The sequence below is a fragment of the Pimephales promelas genome, chromosome 14 (genome assembly GCF_988280905.1).
Source record: "Pimephales promelas chromosome 14, fPimPro1.hap1.1, whole genome shotgun sequence".
NCBI lineage: Eukaryota > Metazoa > Chordata > Actinopteri > Cypriniformes > Leuciscidae > Pimephales > Pimephales promelas.
Window position 1 is genome coordinate 24,874,356 of NC_142782.1, and position 20,033 is coordinate 24,894,388.

At 36.7% G+C, this 20,033-nt stretch overlaps 1 protein-coding gene across 7 annotated transcripts in view; it reads right to left on the reverse strand.

The window, feature by feature from the left end:
• The window catches only part of nfic (nuclear factor I/C), a 116,662-nt gene that overhangs the window by 9,339 nt on the left and 87,290 nt on the right, over positions 1-20,033 (reverse strand). For 4 of the 7 annotated variants that reach the window (XM_089119711.1, XM_039677528.2, XM_039677511.2 and 1 more), the window contains exons 5-11: positions 17,381-17,504; positions 15,862-15,986; positions 12,514-12,624; positions 10,615-10,799; positions 10,019-10,045; positions 7,006-7,165; positions 5,315-5,400 (exon numbers count right to left, since the gene is read on the reverse strand). In XM_089119711.1, coding sequence (XP_088975837.1) covers positions 5,315-5,400; positions 7,006-7,165; positions 10,019-10,045; positions 10,615-10,799; positions 12,514-12,624; positions 15,862-15,986; positions 17,381-17,504 — 818 coding nt within the window. Of the gene's footprint in view, positions 1-5,314; positions 5,401-6,905; positions 7,166-10,018; positions 10,046-10,614; positions 10,800-12,513; positions 12,625-15,861; positions 15,987-17,380; positions 17,505-20,033 lie in introns of all 7 variants that reach the window. The other 3 variants (XM_089119713.1, XM_039677521.2, XM_039677538.2) reach the window with 3 other exon arrangements.

Below are 20,033 nucleotides of genomic sequence, written 5' to 3' on the forward strand. Positions count from 1 at the left end.
AGGACAATTCTGGCATTTTTCTGAAACCTCAAACATTTTCACCACAATGTCATTTCCATCACATCTCAAATGATGTATTGGTGTTGAATAGCATTCCGGTTTAAATTACCCATTTTTCATGGACACATTTCATGTATCCAAATGCATTTGATAATATTATTTATTCTGTTCATGATTGATATTTACACTACTGTTCAAAAGACTGGGGTCAGTAAATTGATCAAAAATGACAGAAGAATTTTTAAGTACCTTTCTATTTCTAATAATTGCTGTTCTTTTAGACATCAAATATATTACTGTTTACACAAAAATAATAAAAAGCACATTGCTAATAGTAAGAAATGTTTCTTTATAAGCAAATCAGCATATATAAGCATACAGACACACATACCCTGCTAGTGTGTGAGGTGTGTGTGTGGGTTTAGGTTTTAAAGGTGGTGGTGGTGACAGTAGGTGGTACATGTTTCCTGTCCGTAAGGACCTAAATAATGCAAATCATTGCCATCCAAAGCAGAACCAAATAAGAACAAATCAGTCTTTTTTTTGATAATATGCAGCAAATACTTAGCCTTGGACCAAAATTGAGGAACCTATTAAAACTAATACAGAGTAAAAAGCTTTGAGTTTGAGAAAGAGAGAAAGCGCTCAGCAGAATCCCACCCAAACCTTTTAAAAGCATAACAGGATTTTGGCTTTCATTCACAAACCGCTGAAGTCTTTTTAAAATTTGACAAGGTTTAAAAACAGAAGGAAGGAGTTCATGCCGTAAGCCCCTGGCTCTATATTTTCCACTAAGGTTTAAGTAATTTCACATCAGTCCAACAGACGTCTTTAACTACCCCCAAATGTATTGATTTAATAATGCTAAAAAAGGAAAATTTGTTCCTATTCCCTGCTGAAAAGTTTGTATACATCAGACTGATGGCTTGATTCTTGAACAGCACCAAACCACAGACTAATGACTCCCCAAATCCACAATGCAGTGCCCAGATAATAGCGTACAACCATGAGAATCTAAGTTAAAATAGTTTGACACATTTATGTATTAAAAACAGCAGTGGCGCCAAAGAGTTTTGGCAGCTCTTGCTCATTGATTAATGAAAAGGGCAGTATCACAATCCATCCACATGTACGAACAGGAATCTAAAATGCCATAATACAAGTTATTAAACTAATCATATCGTGCATCAATATCTTTTAATCAAATCAGTTTATTTTGACTTCTGTTAGCTAGCTAGCTGAGAATCATTTGATACTGCTATTGAAACTAGAGCTAAGGTTAACCTTACACAACCCATGACACTTAGAACCTATTGCCCGGAAGAGAAATACGTTTATAATGACAGCTGACACTGCTGGGAAACGCAAAGATGCTGTTTTCTGAGTGATTACTATAGTGAATTGGGATGCAATTTTCCCAAATCATATTTCGTGTTGATTACTGGATCAAATCCGAGCCCATGAGAGTGGGCACTGTGGGGATTGTGTGTGTTTTCGTGCTTCGTGACTTTGACAGCACAATTACAGCCACTCCTTTGTCAAAATTCATGTTGAATACTCCAGAGGAAAATATATACATCCTAGAGCTTTGGATATCATCTTGGCTGTCAACAGGACATTTTACTATACTGAAAATGTCTCGATGAGATAAATCCACAATTCTCTTTCTCTAGAGTGGCAAGTTGAGAGATTTTCCAGTATATGTTATGGAAACTCAAACTTTGATATTTCAGCAGATATAATCTCCTGTCTCACCTCAAAAATGGATGCCCTGCTTAGTGTTTACATTTAAATATGATAAAAACAGCTTAAGAGAATATGTGTAGTTTCTGGTGTTATTGTTTGTATAATGTGGTGAAGACCGACAGGAACGGGCCAGGAAATGGGGAGTCATTATCAAATTCATCTATCCAAATGTTGATACATGCAAACCAATGCAAAACCACTAAAAGACGTTAAAATAAGCAGATATTTTATATTACCCAACAGTACCATGCAATTACATACTATTTGCTTTCTTTGTGGACATTTTCAGTGGTCATTATCTTGGTAAGCTGAATCAGATCAAATTAATTAAGGCTGATTAAACGAAAAATAAACAAATGGGTTAAAGGAAGGATGGCATTAATCAAAAACAAAACAAAAGTATCTCAATGATATTAAAATAACACTTGATTAGCTAAACTGTGAGCATACCAATCTAAAAAATGCTGGGTTGTTTTAACCCAATTTTGGGTCAAATATGGACAAACCCAGCGACTGGGTCACATTTTTAAATTAAATTTTTAACCCAATGTTTGAGTTTGTCCATATTTGACCCACAATTGGCCAGCATTTTTTAGAGTGAACCACAACTTCTGTTATATTTATAACAATTTGACAAATATTCAGTTTTTAATATTAAAAACAGTTAACAAAAGCTATATAAATATTTAGACAAAATGCTTAAGGCCTGGTGTTAAAATATTTTTCCAAGTATAAAATCTGGAGTGTAACCATTCCAGCTTTGTCTCATCACATGGGTTTGAGTCCACCATTCCAGGCCATTCTTCTTTTTACCAGCTGCCTGATATTTTCATTTTGCACTAGGGCACATCCAAAGCTGAAACTTTCTCACCGAAACAGTCTGTCTTGAGAACACAACAACCAGTAGAGCCCAGGCTAACAGTGGTTAGGCGTTCACTCCAAACAAAATATTTAGTTCCCTATAAAAGCTACAGGCTTTGTCTTGGTGACAGGTGGTTTAGGTTATGAAAATATAAAGCTGAGACGAGGGCGGGTTCACAGTCCAAGTAGGGGGACATATTAGACCACAAGGGCCTAACAAATGACAGTCTCTCCCTTTAATTACAATGCTTTGGGAGAGCTTGGAGGTGAGGCTGAAACACAAGCTCCTCTAAAAACAAAGATTGTTAGTAAAATACCCTTTTCATCAGAGAAAAGAAAACAACAGAAGTCGGAGTTTAATACAAACACAGATCGAGAGAGAAAAGAAGAGGGAAGAAAGAAATAAACGTGTATATTAAAAAACTTTTTTTTGCACTGTGAAGTGTCACTTTTCAGTGTTAAATATTTTTTAGTCAGATCAGGTACAAATACCTAAAGATAGCTTACAGAGAAAGTCAGAATGCAGCTATAACAACTGTACTTACTTTTTACAGTGAAAGAAAGAAAAAGACAACTGTGTTTTGTCAAACTAGGCCTGGACAGTCAGTGATTCCCTGGGCAGTCCTTGTGTTAAGTCTCGGTCGTGCAAGACAGATTGGTCAATTTGATTGGTCTGCAGTGGACTCTTCCTTTTCCTCTCCCTCAAGCACAGGTTCATCCGATTCCGCCAATTACATCATGTCTGGTTTCCCCTAGCAACCAGACAGCCCTGGATGTGACCATCTCGGAGCAATTGAACAGAACCTCCTTTCCCCCATTTGTTCATTTGACGGCTTCTTTCCCCTCCCTCTTAGCTCATGATACAAAGACACAAACACACATCTAGCTGAGAGCCAGAAAAGTTCAGACTTTCTCTAGTGCACAACTTGCATGAAAAACAACTGCAATAAACGGCTGAAGGTTTTGAAATAATGACTTCAAATACGTATTAACCCACACTAGTCTTCCATTATTCATTGATCACTGTTCTGTCCCTCTCTCTTTCTCTCATCACATGGCTCAGTCAAGTGCATTTACACTTTTTTTTATGGATCTGAAAGCACTGCAATGCAGTATTGCGCTCAGACTCGTGAGCCATGCAGTTCAATCACCTCCACAGTTCAGATTTTACCTGAGCACTGCTGCATTCCCCAGCCAAATCAAACGTAACTGCAGCTGTAACTTAAGGAAGACCTTTCAAGAGTTTATTTATTAGGGGCTGATGTCCCCTAGGATTTGTGAAGCATCACAAAAATGTCAGATGCTATTTTGCGCCTTTTAAAATAAGGTCAGGATTTTGCTGAGCATGCAAAAGTTAACATGTCATTGATAAATATGAAGGCTGAATGCATTATATATAGTGCACTGCACACATTTTTTAATAAAAAATAAATAATAATAATGGCATTCCAGAATATAGACATATTGTGGCCATGAATAAAGAATTCGGTCCCATGACTTATTCCTTTCCCCCCCCCTTGTTTTAGTAAATCATGGCCACGATTTAGTAAGATGAGGGAATTAATGATTGTAACTTGTGCACGATTTACTTAAGTAGAGAGAACGAATTAGTAAAACATGCTGACATAATAGTAAGTCGTGGGAAAGTATTGTTAATTTGTGGCCATGAAATGGGGCTTCGTAATTTTCTTTCTTTCAATACAAATATTAAAACAATTTAAATAATAATAAAAAGTACACAATAATTTACTTTAGAAGCAAAAAAAGGCTTAAAAATAAATTTTTATGCTTAAAAAAATAGATAAATGATTTTTTTTAAAACAATTTTTAAACACAATTTTGTAAGCTCTATATTTTATTTAGGGCTGTCAAACGATTAATCGCGATTAATCACATCCAAAATAAAAGTTTGTGTTTACATAATATATGTGGGTGCAGTGTGTATAATTATTTTGTATATTTATATAAATACACACACATGCATGTATATTTAGGAAAAAAATATTATTTATATATAAAATATTTATATTTATATATAATATAAATTGTATATAAATCTATATACAGTATATACATGAAAATATTTCTTAAATATATACAAGCATGTGTGTGTATTTATAAATATAAAATAATTATACAAAGTGCACCCACATATATTATGTAAACACAAACTTTTATTTTGGATGCGATTAAACACGATTAATCATTTGACAGCCCTAATTTTATTTTCTCACCTAAAACAAGACAAGAAAAAATACTGATGAGTAATTTTTCAGACAACCTATGAATTGACCATCTATTGGTTAAGGTGTTGAATCGACATTGGCTGCCTCTATATTTAATGTGAAAGACCACATTTCGTTCGGCAGCAGAGTGTCTAGCTGTAGTTACTGTATCTGCTAATTTCTGATCTATAATTGAACACAGAAGGGTTGGGTCTCTCAGAGGGTCCAGACTAGAGCTGTAGTAGTGTTTCCTCAGGGCACTGAGGTTCAAGGGAATTTTTCAAGTTCTGCTTGAAATCAAGATTGAATTTTCAACATTTTCAAGGTGCTTAGGTTTCTGAAAGTTACCAAGAAAAAGTCAAAGTTTCCAATAGTTAAAATGCTGTTATTTAGTTGTCTATAATTAGCATTACAATTTCCTCTGAGGTGTGTGTTTGTATGTTTGAGAGTGGATTTGTGTGTGAATAAATGTGTTGAGATACCTGTGCCTGATACAGACTGCCAGGGTCTCGAGAACCAATTCCTACGAAGGAGCGGTTGGCAGGTGGCGTCCCGGGAGCAGAATATGCTGAAAGAGAGGAAGAAATTTGTGATTAAGAGTAGAACAGAGAAAGTGGCGAGTGTCAAAAATGCTCATGCAAATCACAAACAGTGATATCAGTTTCAAGTATCTTTAAATTTAAATCACACAGGTGATTTATTCAATTCAGATCTCAGATACAGTTTGAGTGTGTATAGCGTGCATCTGTTTCACACCGACATTGAATTGATGCTGTAATTGGGCCAGTTTATATCTTCGTTACCGTCAGACTGTGTAAATAAATATTTTGTCTAGCGGAGGCTGATTCTGTTGTGCGTTTATGTAAATGCAGTCGGTTGTTAGTGAATGTGCGCCTTCATCTCTTGAAGACTATATTATCAGCAATTACAAAAGCAGATGTGCTTTCTTATGCCTCTTTGGAAATTCTACCAGCATGTCTTTTAGGTAAATAGGGAACACAACATAACAATCAAAGCATCAATCTTTATCAAATGGGTCTTTGGATAATTACGGCACATGATTTTAGCTGAATAATCATGCCGAGCATTGAGTCTGACAGTGTGAGATGGCGTATCGAGGCGATTGATCATCGGGATTCTGCAGCACAGCGGATGGTGAACATATTGAGCTGTTCTGTGCATTAATAATTAAATTAGCATGATTAATGGACAGGGCAGCAAGCACTGGCCCATTAAAGCTGATCGACTTGTCATCCAAATGTATCTTTTTATACAGTTTACTGATGAAAAGATGCTTGGTGTGTTTCTCTCACACTGAAATCAACATATTCGGAATTTGAAATGGTTTTAAAATATATATTAATGTGCTTGGTAACTGTAAAAAACAATAGTTATGCTAATTAACTTAAAAAAAAAACTATGAGGCATTGTTTATTCTAACTATTAATATAAATAAACTCTCATGAAAAAAAGTATCTCATGCTCAACAAGGCAGGATTTATTTGATCAAAATACAGTAAAAACAGTAATATTGTGAATTTAAAATAAATGTTTTCGTTAACATGTAATTTATTCCTGTGACGCAGAGCAGAATTTTCAGCATCATTAATCCATACTTCAGTTTCACATGATCCATCAGAAATCCTTCTAAATTGTTGATTTGCTGAAAAAATATTTTAACTTTTTTTATTAATCAACATTTAAAACAGTTTAATATATAATATAGCGTAATATTCTCGAGGAAACTGTGTTCAGAATGTTCTGATGAATAGAAAGTTCAAAAGAAATAGAAATAGAGAAAATTATATTGTAGAATTTGTGTGTGTGTGTGTGTGTGTGTGTGTGTGTGTGTGTCATCCAATTAAAAGCAGCCAAGACTCCATTAAGGTACTGTAGTGGTGACCAAACCAAGATGTGTGTCTTTGTGACTGTGTAAAGGGTTTGTGACATGAGCCAGACCACTAACTCTGAGCCAGCCATTTGTTTCTAAGGTTTCTTGATCTGCTTGACATTTTAATTATTCTAAAAAAAAAAAAAAATGTATATTTATAAAACCCTGGGGTTTAAGTCTACCTGTTGATGTGTGTGTGCTGCTGTTTGGGTTTTTGGCTATCTCTGGGTCTCTGGGACAGAGAGGGCGAATGAACGGATGGGTTGTAGGCGTCCCACTTACTGGGGGATGTGGGTGAGCTGGCAGCTGCGTCTGCAGAGGTGGTGCTGGATTTGGACTCTGGGGGCAGCGTCAGACGGGGCAGGCCAGGGGGTGGTGGGGGGGCCAGCATCTGAGAGGAGATGTAGTGACTGGATACCTTCACCTGACCACTGCCATTCAACTGCAGAGGAAGAGAGGGCAACAGTCAGCCACTGTGGGGAGGGACACCTCACTGCCTCTACACAGCTAACATCACAATACATGCATCTACTGTCTGTGTTTGCGTTACCCTCTCTTTAGTTCTTTAGAGTCCCTAAATGGTAAAATTCTTTCAAGTTAGGTTAATGGTCTCAGCATATTTAGGACTACTAACTAAAAATAGCATGTTTGACACCACAGCAGGTTCTACCAGCTCTAATATGTTGATTTTGAGAACTAATACAGTGTTCCATTCCATTCATGTAAAATAGTCAGAATTTCCAACGTCCTACTTGGAAAAGTGCAATGGAATATGCCAGTATATCAATCCTGACATTGAAAATGATTGCATGAGGCTGAGGGCACAAAATGAATTGTAAAAATGTATTTAAATTGCATTTACATAATAAATGGCAGACGCTTTTAGCCAAACCAACTTACATTGCATTCAAGGTATACAATTCATGCATTCTCTGGGAATTGAACTGTTTGAGATATAGGAATGCTTTCAAAATTAGATAAAACCTGTTTAGGTAAAGCAAATGTTTACAGAGGAAGATGTGTAAAAAATAGTAAATAACCATCTCTGTTGATAATTGCACACATGCAAAACATGCTAGTGTTGCCATTGTGCTTCATTTTCCAAGTGCAAGATACAATTTTAGCAAGAAACTAGCACAAAATCTAGTGAAAATATTAGAATTTATTTCCAAACATGCTGTATTTGTCTAAAGAACTATTATTTAAAGTGGAAAAAACTACAGGTGTAAATTAGCACAAGTGCTACAACCTGGTAAATGATGAATAATGAATATTTTACATGGTCCCTCTTCCAAGATAAATAAATAAAAATTAAAATAAAAATGACTTTTTGTTCTAGTGAATGAACCATTATGCATCGTTCTGTCATCCTACCATGGCCGCAAATCCATAAAACCCTGTATCATGCTCTCTTTCGCTCTCTGAGGGTTTGGCTCTCGTTTGCATTCTCGCTGAGTAAAACTGCACACTCACTGCCCTGTACAACAATAGCTGGTGAGTGAGTCAGCGGCATTATGGGCCGGTGCGGCTGTTCTTTGTGACTGCTTGGCTACAGTCAGACTGCAGTAGGGGGAATTTCAATGAGTCTGCAGAATCGGCTGGGCCCGGCTGCCACAGGGCAAGATTCATAAATGTGTGTGTCTCTCTTTCTTCCCCTCATACACTCTCTCTCTCTTCCCCCCTTTATTGCCAACATCAGCAACACCCCTAGACACAGAGATCTCCTCCTCCTTGGCTCTATTTCCTGTTCTCTCACTCTCTCTGTCTGACGTGGAAATGGCACATGACTCTCCTACAGGTACTCCTGAGGTCATTCACACTTTGTGTTAGTTCTTTATGTCAGTGTCAGAATAAAGTGATCCAGCCACTCCAAATGTTTCTCACTCTGTTGAGTCATTAATGTTACACAGATGGCATCCTGGGGTGTATGATAAGTCATTAAGAGAAGAAATAACACTCAGATGTGTGATACTACCCCTGGAAAGCAAAACAGTAATTGATATTAAATAAATTCATTGGTGTTTTTTAAGATTACATTTAAATTAGGGGAAAAAACCATGCCTAATTAAATATTACAAAAAAATCCACTCAAAAAGGTTTAATGCTAGGTACACACTATTTCTCCCCTACTGACAATAATAGGTAAAGTCCCGATTATCTTGATGGTTCTACAGATTATCTTATCAGATTTTCCTGTGGTGTGAGGTGTGTTAAGAGTGACTGAATCTGCTCGGAAGAACGTTGATCAATATTTACGATCAGAAATCCTATTGTGTACGTTCAGGAGATTATAATGTGAAACTAAACAATACCCAATCAGAAGCGAGCTGACTGAAGACTCATCTCCAGCTCCTGCTGCCACATGTAAAGTCCATGTTCACACCATCTCCATGACTTAATTGAAACATTTATCTTTCTTTTTTTTTTTTAGACCGATTTAACCCCGATTTTCCCCTCCCAACAATCTGAGAAACTGTTGTCTGTGAGTGTGTGTGTGTGAAGGAAACAGGGATGATGGATGCTGGTGTTTAGACTGCAGGTTGCTTTAACGGAAAGGGTGAAATCCGACCAAGGCGTTGGTAAGCTTTTTTTTGGCTCAGATTACATGGGCTCCAATCCATGTAAAGAACATGATGGCATGTCTATCAGTCTTTTTTTCCCTCTGTCTGGCTCTCTCTCACTTGCACACACTTAAACATACTGTATAAGCAAGGAAGTAAGCAGTTGATTTCTTAATTCATTCTTTCCGGTATCATTTATTTAATTGGTTTCCCTGAGGTCCACTTGTGTTTTTTTTAGGGCTGTCAAATGATTAATCGTGATTAATCGCATCCAAAATAAAAGTTTGTGTTTACATAATATATGTGGGTGGACTGTGTATAATTTTTTTGTGTTTATTTATATATATATATATATATATATAAAAATACACACCCACATGCGTGAATATTTAAGAAAAAAATATGATTTATATATAAAATATGTATTTATATATATAATATAAATTATTAATAATTCTATATACAGTATATACATGAAAATATTTCTTAAATATATACAAGTATGTATGTATATATATATATATATATAAAAATAATTATACACAGTGCACCCACATATATTATGTAAACACAAACTTTTATTTAGGATGCGATTAATCGTTTGACAGCCCTAAAAAAAATTGGCAGTTTTTACCAATGACCTTCTCTCTGACCTAAAGATTTAAATAGTAATTTTTTTTTAAGAAGGGACCGTTTACACACACAAAATGGAAATTCTGTCATAATTTACTCACCCTCATGTCGTTCCAAACCTGTAGGGCCTATATCTCCAAGGAACACAAACAAAGATTATTTTGAAAAAAAGCTGGTAACCAAACAGTTTTGGTTAACATTGACTTCCACTGTAAGGATAAAATAACTGAGACATTTCTCAAAATATGTTTTATGTCCTGTAATGTCATACAGGTTTGGAACAACATGAAAGTGAGTAAATGATGATAGAATTGCAATTTTTAGATAAATATCATTTTAAGAAACTCTCCCGTTGCATGTAGAATGAGAAACAGCACTTTTCCTCCACTAAGTCAGGAGCTTCAGATTTGCAGTTGTATTCCATAAGGTTTTTAACTGGGCAGGAAAATATGACCTCTTTTGAGTACAAATTCAACAAAAAATTGTATTTGACATGCTAACAAATCCATTGCTGAATATAATAAACATGACAGGCTCAGAGTTGTGCTTGGCTCAAGTTCCCTTACAAGAATTATGGCTGCTGATTGGTGGAGCGGATGTTTGGATGATTTGGGATTTCACATTCCTTGATCTGTGATAGAGATGTATGCTGAAAGTCATATAAGGCGTATTTGAATGCCCCATGGGATGATCTTACCGGGCTGGGTTGTTGATTGGACGGGTCACAGGCCAGAGAGACCAGGTCTTTGAGGGGGTCTTGAGAGCTGAGGTGTGGGGGGTACCGGATGGCCGTGTGTGGGAAGTAGGTCGAGGCGGTCTGGGGGAGAATGGGACCAGCAGGGAAGTGCAGAGACGAGGAGGGATGAGGACTCCGAGAGATACCTGAAGGACATAAAGACATTCTGCCTTTAAGGAACTTCAAGAACTATTTGCTTAGTGCTTTTTTATACTCTTTTATTAAGCAAGAATGCATTAAATTAATCAAAAGTGACAGTAAAGACATAATATAATGTAGATTATAATAATAAAAAAAGATTTGTATTAAAAAAAAATTAAGCAGCACAACCGTTTTCAACATTGACAATAATAAGAAATTTTTCTTGAACTCCAATTCAGCATATCAGAATGATTTCTGAAGGATCACAAAGTGGAAATTCAGCTTTGCCACCACAGGAATAAATTGATTTTAAAATATATTAATATTAAAAACAATATTAGAGTTTTTACTGTATTTTTTGATCAAATAAATGATAAAGCATCACATAACCAATTTGAAGGCACATTTAAAGACACATTTGATAAAGCATCACAAAACCAATGTCTAAATTAAAGAGCTTTGTTCACTTGTCACGTCACTGTCATGTTTAAACATCAAAACTCTCTACAGAGTACTTTGTATGCTGTAACACATTTGGCAATGCCCAACACAGAGATAAAATTGTTAGAGCATAACTAAGCCAGCTGTGAGGCTTTGGAGACGACAGATCACTGTACTCCAAAAAGAAATGACCTGACAGAGACAGCACCACGTCTGAGCCCAATAAAATTGTGAATGATTTATCTGTGCACTTTCCATTTTTTAGAAATCTAATTGAACCCATAATTTTTTCATCAAATTGTCAGAATATCTTTCAGTGAAACGACAGACTTCTCTCTGACCTATGCCGGACTTCTCCAATCCTTTAGGCCGTTTAAAGCTGCAGTTCGTAACTTTTGGTTAATAAACAGAACTGCATGCATCTTGTGGAAGAACATTGTAGCCGGAGTTATTTCTCTCTGTTTATGTCTATGACGTGTCATGTACAGTAGGTACTGGGCAACTCTGTAGTGGTACAACCCGAACCAGTCTAAAATAGTCATATATAAACACTTATTATAGGTGTACTGTAGTGATTCAGGATAAGACTGTTTGGAAAATGGATTCAAGATGTAATCACTCATTATATGATATTTGTACATTTTGAACACAAAAAAAGTTACAGACTGCAGCTTTAAACTCTGCCCCTTTCTTACAAGTGACTGCATTCATATTAGCCTTCATCCAATCAACAATTGATAGATAGTCCCCACCCAACATTTTTCATTTTCCCATAATCATATAATCACGAAGCAAAAGAAAAAAAAAAAAACTGTCCTACCTCCATTACATAGCAAATTTAATCAATTCATGTTATTCCTTTCATCAAAATCATCATAATTTTGCCTTAAATAGCTATTTACTTAATAGCCATTTTCACTCAGTGCGGCTCCATTTTGGTATGTTATTTCAACTTTTCACCATCATTCACAATTCCTGATAGGTAAAATAATGTCCCAAGATTTTTTCTTGTTCAGCATCTTATTTCACTCAGGAAAACGTCACATTAAGGAAGCAAAATAGGTAGCGGATGGCAATTCATGTTGACTTTTACTAGGGCCACATATAAGCAGGTTGTACAAGATATGATTATATTAGCAGAGAGAGTTTGGATAACTTAACAGTAACACAAAAGAGTAGAAACTGTGTATTTGTGTCTCCCAACTAGCCATTTGCTGTGTGAGCAGCGTCGACAGTGATGACAGAACAGACATGCACGTGTGTGTGTTGTCCCCTCACCGCTGTGCACTGCAATGACAGGTCTGTGGTGCTGTGTGAAGCCGAGGCGTGGAGAGCTCTCTTGAGGAGATGGACTATCCATCTCTGTCTTCTTAACTGTAGGGGAGATTCCTGTGTGAAAAAAAGAGAGAAAAAGTAGAGAGAGATGGAGGAGGGGGAGGAAAGCGCGTGCTTCACTAATACAGAATACTGCAAATTCAGCTCCATTGTTCTATACAAGGACAAACTTTTCTGAGTCTAAAGGAAAGCTTCGTCAGCTAATTAACGAGCACTGCGTGGTCACTCTCGATGCTTCTGTCAGGTCACAGCAGATGCTTCCAGTCACAACAACTGACCACAAGGTGGCGCAGTGTGACGAGAGAACCGGGAGTTTCGACAGCGCTGCGGTGCAATGCAGAGAGCGCACTCTCTTCTTGCGGCCAGACCAATGGGATTATGGGAAAATAGTAGCTGATGATCTGCACTGGTTATTTAAGGTCAATACAACGATACAGTCTCCATATGGATGTTTCCAGAGTGATCTATTTATAACCTTCTCTACATGGAAGATTTTCCTAATAAGTGACTTCTTAAGTTCCCAGAAGTTTTGTTTTCAAAGAACGATCTTCATTCAATGTTTTTTCTTATTGTTTGTAGTTATAGGATGTCATTTATATCTGCTCACCCTGATGTTGTTTGTTTCAAACCTGTTTCACTCACTTTCTTCAGGAGAACACAAAATAAGTTTTAAAAATCTCTTTACTGTAAGAATTGTAATGTTCCACAGTGAGTAAATGATGACAGAATTTCAATTTGTAAGTGAACTATACCATTAGGCAAACAAATCATAAATGGATACAGGTGCCACATTTTAACCTCCAGGTCTCAATCCATAAATACCTGTAAAGGTGAGCATAGAGCCAGAGCACAGAGCAATCAGATGGAAGATTGTTAAAGAGAAACTCATTAGGATTGTCTAGACAGGAAGTTAGGTGGGCAGGGTCGGGCCACCACAGGGGGTTCAGCTGTGTGTACGTTCATGAGATTTGCCATAAGGGCTGATATGAGAACAGTGATACTACTTCATACACAGTGATGGATTTCAGATGCCTGCTGGTTATAGATCAATGGGGAGGGGTGAAGCAGGTCTCCTGCGATCTTAAACAACAGTTTTGCCTGGAGGGTTAATGGATATTCACAAGGGTGTGACAGAAGTCAGATGTTATGAAAGGCCTGAAATGCCAACTCAGCACCTTTCTAATCTCACAATGAACAATGAAGGATTTAGGCTGAACTGGAGATACATTATGTCAAAGCATGCAAATTAATTCAAAAATGTTTTTTTTTTTTTTTTTTCATTAGGGCATTTTTTATCATTTCCAACGTAGTGAGCTGCCTTGCCACTTCCTACAGAACGCAGCATCCTAACCATCATCAAACCTCATTATCATTAGAATGGTTCTAAGCTAATGCCACAATATTCTATAAACAAAAATTGATAAAATACTGGGTAAAAGAATGTTAATTACATTAAACAGTTTTTAAACATCTAATTAAATATATTATGCTTTATTCTTTATTATTATAATATATAATGCTTTAACAACTTACATTTTATTAATATTAATATATGTTAATTTATATATTCACTACAATTCAAAAGTTTGGGGTCATTATGATTTTTTTAAAGATTTCTTTTTAGCAAGGATGCATTAAATTGATCAAACGTGACAGTAAAAACAATGTTTCAAGAATTACAATGTTTCAAGAAAATTCTATTTCAAATAAATGCTGTTTCTATGAATCCACAAAAGTGGATCAAAACGTTTCCACAAAAAAATAAATAATCAGAAACACTTCATCATTGATAATGAACTAAAAAAATCAGCTTTGCCATTCACAGGAATAAACTACTAAATAGATATTTTTTTTAATATCTGCTGAACATACAAGACTCTTAAAAACTTACCAACCTTACTTAAAATTGTTAACAATACAGTATATTTATAATAATCTATGATTTTATGAGATTACATTTTCTGCAAAGGATACAACAAGTCTTAAAATTTGGCCAAAAATAAGATATATTACAAAGCAAAATAATTCAGATAAACAGTCTATAGTGTGTTGCCTTAAAATGCTCCTTCAATAGGGAGATCGCTAGGTTTTAGAACAGTCTTTCATTGAACCAATTTTACATAAAAGCAGACTCAGCAAGGTCACACAGCATCAAATATATTTGACTAAAAAACAGCATAAAGATGTGCACCTATGAACCGCACATATTCTTGTATTTGGTCCCACAAACTTGAACTCCCCCAACATAGGCCTAGACTGCTCACTGAAACTTCCCCGTACAAAAACCTAGAGGTGGATTACAGTTTGCATATATACTAGCTGCATCAGCATAAAAATAGCTGTCTAAAATGGTTTAATACGATTTTTAAGGGTCTTTACGGTGCGTTGATGGCTGTCAAAACCCCTCAGCTATTCACAGCATCAAAGGCAATGATCCTTCACACACATTTCATTTATTAATTATGATTTCGCATCAAGTGTGAATCTGATATGCACTGTCACACATAAGCTAGTCCCAATTTACAGTGCTGCTAGATAAATTGAAAATCCCCCAAAAAACGAAATGAAAACCTTCCTTTGCTCTATGCATTATGAGCATGGCAGTAAACCAGCCAACCCAGCTATTCTATTCATAAGCCATTTACCTAGAAGTGCTTCATGAAGATCCCAAGGAATCAAAAGTATAACGAAAAAATGATATTTGCAGAGTAGAAAATCGAAGGGCCAAAGGTCAAACTATTGACTACAGTGATACGGCAGATCTCTCTCAGTTTGAAAAGACAGCAAATACTGAGTTGGGAACAATTCTGCTTCAAGGTACAGAACAGAGTGCAGTGCTGCTTTCTGCAGACTTTCACAAAAAATGAGAGTTCATGAATTAATTAGGATTTGGCACTACGTTAAGGAAATTCAAATCCAAGTCCAGCCTAAGCTTGTGATTTTAGACTTCCTCTACTGCAGTTGAAAACCTGATATGTTTGTCATTCACTATCTGAATGGGCTTCAAAAATAGGCCCACAACTATGCTTAGGAAGATCTCCATGCACATTAGGCACGCACTAGTCGACAAATCGGTTAGTTCCACCACTATTCATTGCTTTGGATCTGTGTCGACTAGATCATTTCAGTCAGCGGCACTTCATTATAGCAACAAAAGCGTTATTTAATACTTTGGAGTTCACAATGAACGGCACAATGGACCAACTAAAACTCAAGTATTAAAATGTAATAAAAAGCCGAAGTAAAAAAATAAAAATCTTAATCTTAATTGTAAAATCAAACAAGACTAACCTCCTTCCATCTCCTCTGGCCAGTTGCGTGAACTGCTGGCGGGGGAGTTGGGAGAGGTGTAGTACTCGCCCCCTGGGCTGGTGTCTATATCGTCCTCCATGGATCCTGACTTGTGTCTTTTACTTCTGTGTAAGACAAAAAGGAGAAAGAGAAGAGAAAATGAACGATGGAGCCAAACCTTCAGACACATATGCTCTCCCAAACTGTCTGGCCCTGCTTTATGCATGTCCCTCGGACCTGCTTTTCCCAGGCACTTGACTACATTGAGCAGATTGCCAACATTCACCTTTTGTTTTAGCTTTGCAGTGCGTTTAATGGAAAATAAGCGCATTAATCAGGACTGAGGGCTTGAGCAAACCACAAAAGCAGATAAATCAAATAAACTGCCCTCAGCAGACCTGAGTGAGGGGCCATGCTCCTTTCACACTCACTCATCTTTCCCAGGTGCATGTAAGCATGTAGTTTTGTGATGTTTTTATTCAGCTTTGTGTATCGCCCGAGGTGGTTTTTGCCGTGATGCACACATGACAAATCTTACTGTCACTATGGTGTACTGGTGTCTTGAGCTCAAAATGCCTCGGGGTTCCTCGGTCTAACTCTGCCAATATAGCCATAGTTGACAGCCAACATTAATCTCATGGCGATATTCTGACCGGTACATTTAAAACTCTCTAAGCCTTGTTTAACTGCCCCGAAATCTCACATGCTCCACAGTTTCAGCCTGGTTCAGATAAGTAGGCCAAACAAATTCTGCTTTGGACCAATAAGCAACTGCTGCAGGCTGTTGAATTTATAGCAACACAGAGGACGACAAAACTCAAAAACAACAGCCGGCGTTCAAACATCTACATTGTAGCCGCTGTTGGGAAAGTTATACCCAGTATAACACAGAAGCGCTGGCCTGTTACACTACGTCAACAGCTTAGGAGAATGACATGGAAGGGAAGAGATGGTTGAATAAAGTCGATATTTTAGGGGGGGTTTTACGCATAAAATCTATTCTTTTTGCTTGATAAACTTAATGTTGAGGCACTGTAGTCACTTGGACCATTGTAATGATGTCTTTACCAACTTTTCTGGGCTGGCAGATATCAATTACCTTGCAGCCTATGAAGGGGTGAGCCAGCTCTGAGATTTAATCAAAAATATCTTAATTTGTGTTCCGAAGATGAACGAAAGTCTTACGGGGTTGGAACAATGAGGGTGAGTAATTACTGACAGTATTTTCATTTGGGTGAACTAACCCTTTAATTAACATCAGACTGACTGAACCACTGAACTGAATCATAGAATGTTCATGACTTCAAAGCTAGACATAGATGGAATTCTTATTTTAATGTCAATTTAGAGTCAATTTTGCATTGGGTAAAAAAAATTGTCTTTTTTTTTCAAACCACATAAATTCACACACAAACATAGATTGGATCACCAGTCGAAAGTAGCTCAAGGACAGAGTGCCTTTGACAAGAGGATTTCTGCCCACTGCAGGCAGATGTGTGGTGGAGACATGAGTACTGACCCACTAGAGGAGGTGCTGGGCAGGGTTCTCCTCATTCCCACCCCCGAAGGGTTCAGGTCATAAGCAAGATGCCCCTGCAGCTCTCCGAGAGAGAAGTTTGGCCCCGTGCCCGTCACCACCGGTGCTGCACACACATACAACATACAAGAAGATTTACAGGCTGCAGAACAATTTAATATATTTATTTATATAAATTATATACTTGTATAAAAAAAAAAAACATGTACTACCATTCAAAAGTTTTGGGCTCCTGGTAAGATTTCTTAATGTTACTGAAAGTGTCTTATGCTGCATGGGGCTGCGTTTGTTTGATCAAAAACAGTAAAAACAGCAATATTGTGAAAAATAATTACTATTTAAAAATATATTTTATCATTTATAAAATATAATTTCCAGCAGTCATTACTTTAGTCTAAAGTGTCACATGATCCTTCTAATCATGTGGTCTGGTGCTTGAGAAACATTTGGTGTGTGTTCATCTTGAATTGGGGCTGCGCAGACCGATCTGTGTATGACATCAAGGTACTGCGAAAGTGATTCGAAAGCATACAGAGCCGTCTGCTCTCTAATTGCTCTTGTGTTACTTTGATGTCATACACCAATCGGTCACCAATTAAATACACCTATTATTATTTCAACCCGATCTCATGGCAATTTGTACGAATTTTACGAGGTGGCTAATTCGTATGAATTAGTATGATTTTTGCGAAAATGTTACATATTTTATGAGTTTCCCAATTCGTAAGAATGACCTACCCCTGACCCTAAACCTATCCATCACTGGGGTTTAGACAACTCGTGTGAGGTCATATGAATTCGTACGAACTATCCACCTTTTACTCACTCGTACGAATTGATTGTGAGATAGTGTTGATTATTTAAATGCTGAAAAGAGTTGAGCTGCTTAAAAAGTTTGTGGATTCTTTAATGAATAGAAATGTCAAAAGAACAGCATTTATTTAGGCTTTTGTAACATTATAAATGCATTTATTGTCACTTTTGACCAATTTAATACATCCTTGCTAAATAAAAGTATACATTTCTTTTTTTTTTCTAAAAATAAATAAATAAATAAATCTTACTGACCCCAAACTATTGAATGGTAGTGTACTTGTGGCCATGATACCATTTACCATTTTTGGACATTGTATCACTATAATACGATGTGATTTGGACATGCATCATTGTTATACCATTGTGTGTTTTTAAATAGTGGTTGTAACATACGTATTATGGCAATTTAACAAGATCTATTAATCTAACATAGAAACGAGCATAGAAATCATTTTACGTCGGGGTTCACGTGTGAGTCATGAAACTTTTTATGCTCCCTTCCAATCCAATTGTACAAATGATCGTATTTTGATAAATGTGGCGGCTCAAAACAATCATTTAAATATCATGCCCTTAAAAATTCACGGTTTAGAAGCTTTGCCCCTAGAGTTTACGACATGGAGAAAAGTCACCTGGCAAAGAAGATGAAGTAATCTCTAAGAAGGAGCCTATTTTTAATGGACCAATAATATTGTTTAATGGATAATGAGTTTAAAAGTGCTGGTTGTCGGTCAGGAAAATAATCTACATTAACAAAATGCTCTCATAACCATTCTTGCCAACCAACCATGCAAATTTAAACTAACTCAAAAACAGAAACCTGACATGAGATTTGATCGTAGCCACCACTCATGTCCATAATAATAAATGCCATGTTTTTGCGTGAAAACGATCATACGCCCAAATTCCGCCGTTTCGTAAATGAGGGCCATTGTGTTTTGGTTCTGTTTTCCGTGTTCCCTAGTTAGTTTCCATGGTTGTTAATTAGTTCTACACGCCAGTTACATCATATCTTGATTACTCCCCAATGTATTTAAGCCCTGAGTGTCCTCAGCTCATTTGTGTGGTATCGTCTATGTTAACGTGGTTGTTAGTTTTTATCCTGCGATCTCCTGAGTGTTCCATGTGGATTTTATAATTACTTTGTTTGTTACTTATCTCCTTCGTTGTGTGTGTTACTACAGCCACTCAACACTGACAGGGGTAACATAAAATATTGTGGCAAATGAAAATAGTAATCATTCAGTACCATGGTACATTTCAAAGTAATACTACAGTACTTATGCATTAGAAGATAAATACTGCAGTGCACATCCTGATAAGCACTCCTCACCACCATCACATAGAGGAATATTTGGGGATAAGCCGCGACTCTTTATTGATATGTTCAACACTGGTGGTTGTTATCTAGTGTACAGTAAACCAGAGTTTTGAAGCATGACTTGTTAAATGCTTGCATTAAGTCACACATTGATGTCTAAATCAACGCGAGGCTTATGAATCTGTGCCACTGCATGTCTGCTCTTACCTGAGCTGAACTCTTTCTTAATATCATTCCATTACTCTGTGTATGTTCAATTGCATGGTACTAGCTCAAGCAAAATGGGCAGGCTGTATTATGTGTGTTCAGTTATGTTTGAATGTGTTGTATGCAAATATAATGTGGGAACAATGGGCTTGTTGTTCCAGCAGGTATGACTGTGACCTAGAGCATATGAAAATCAAATATTGTGTAGGAGTAAATCAGACCTGGTTTAAGCATGTTGGTTAACGCTAATAAAACTGCATTATGCAAAATAAGACATTGAATTAATCTCTG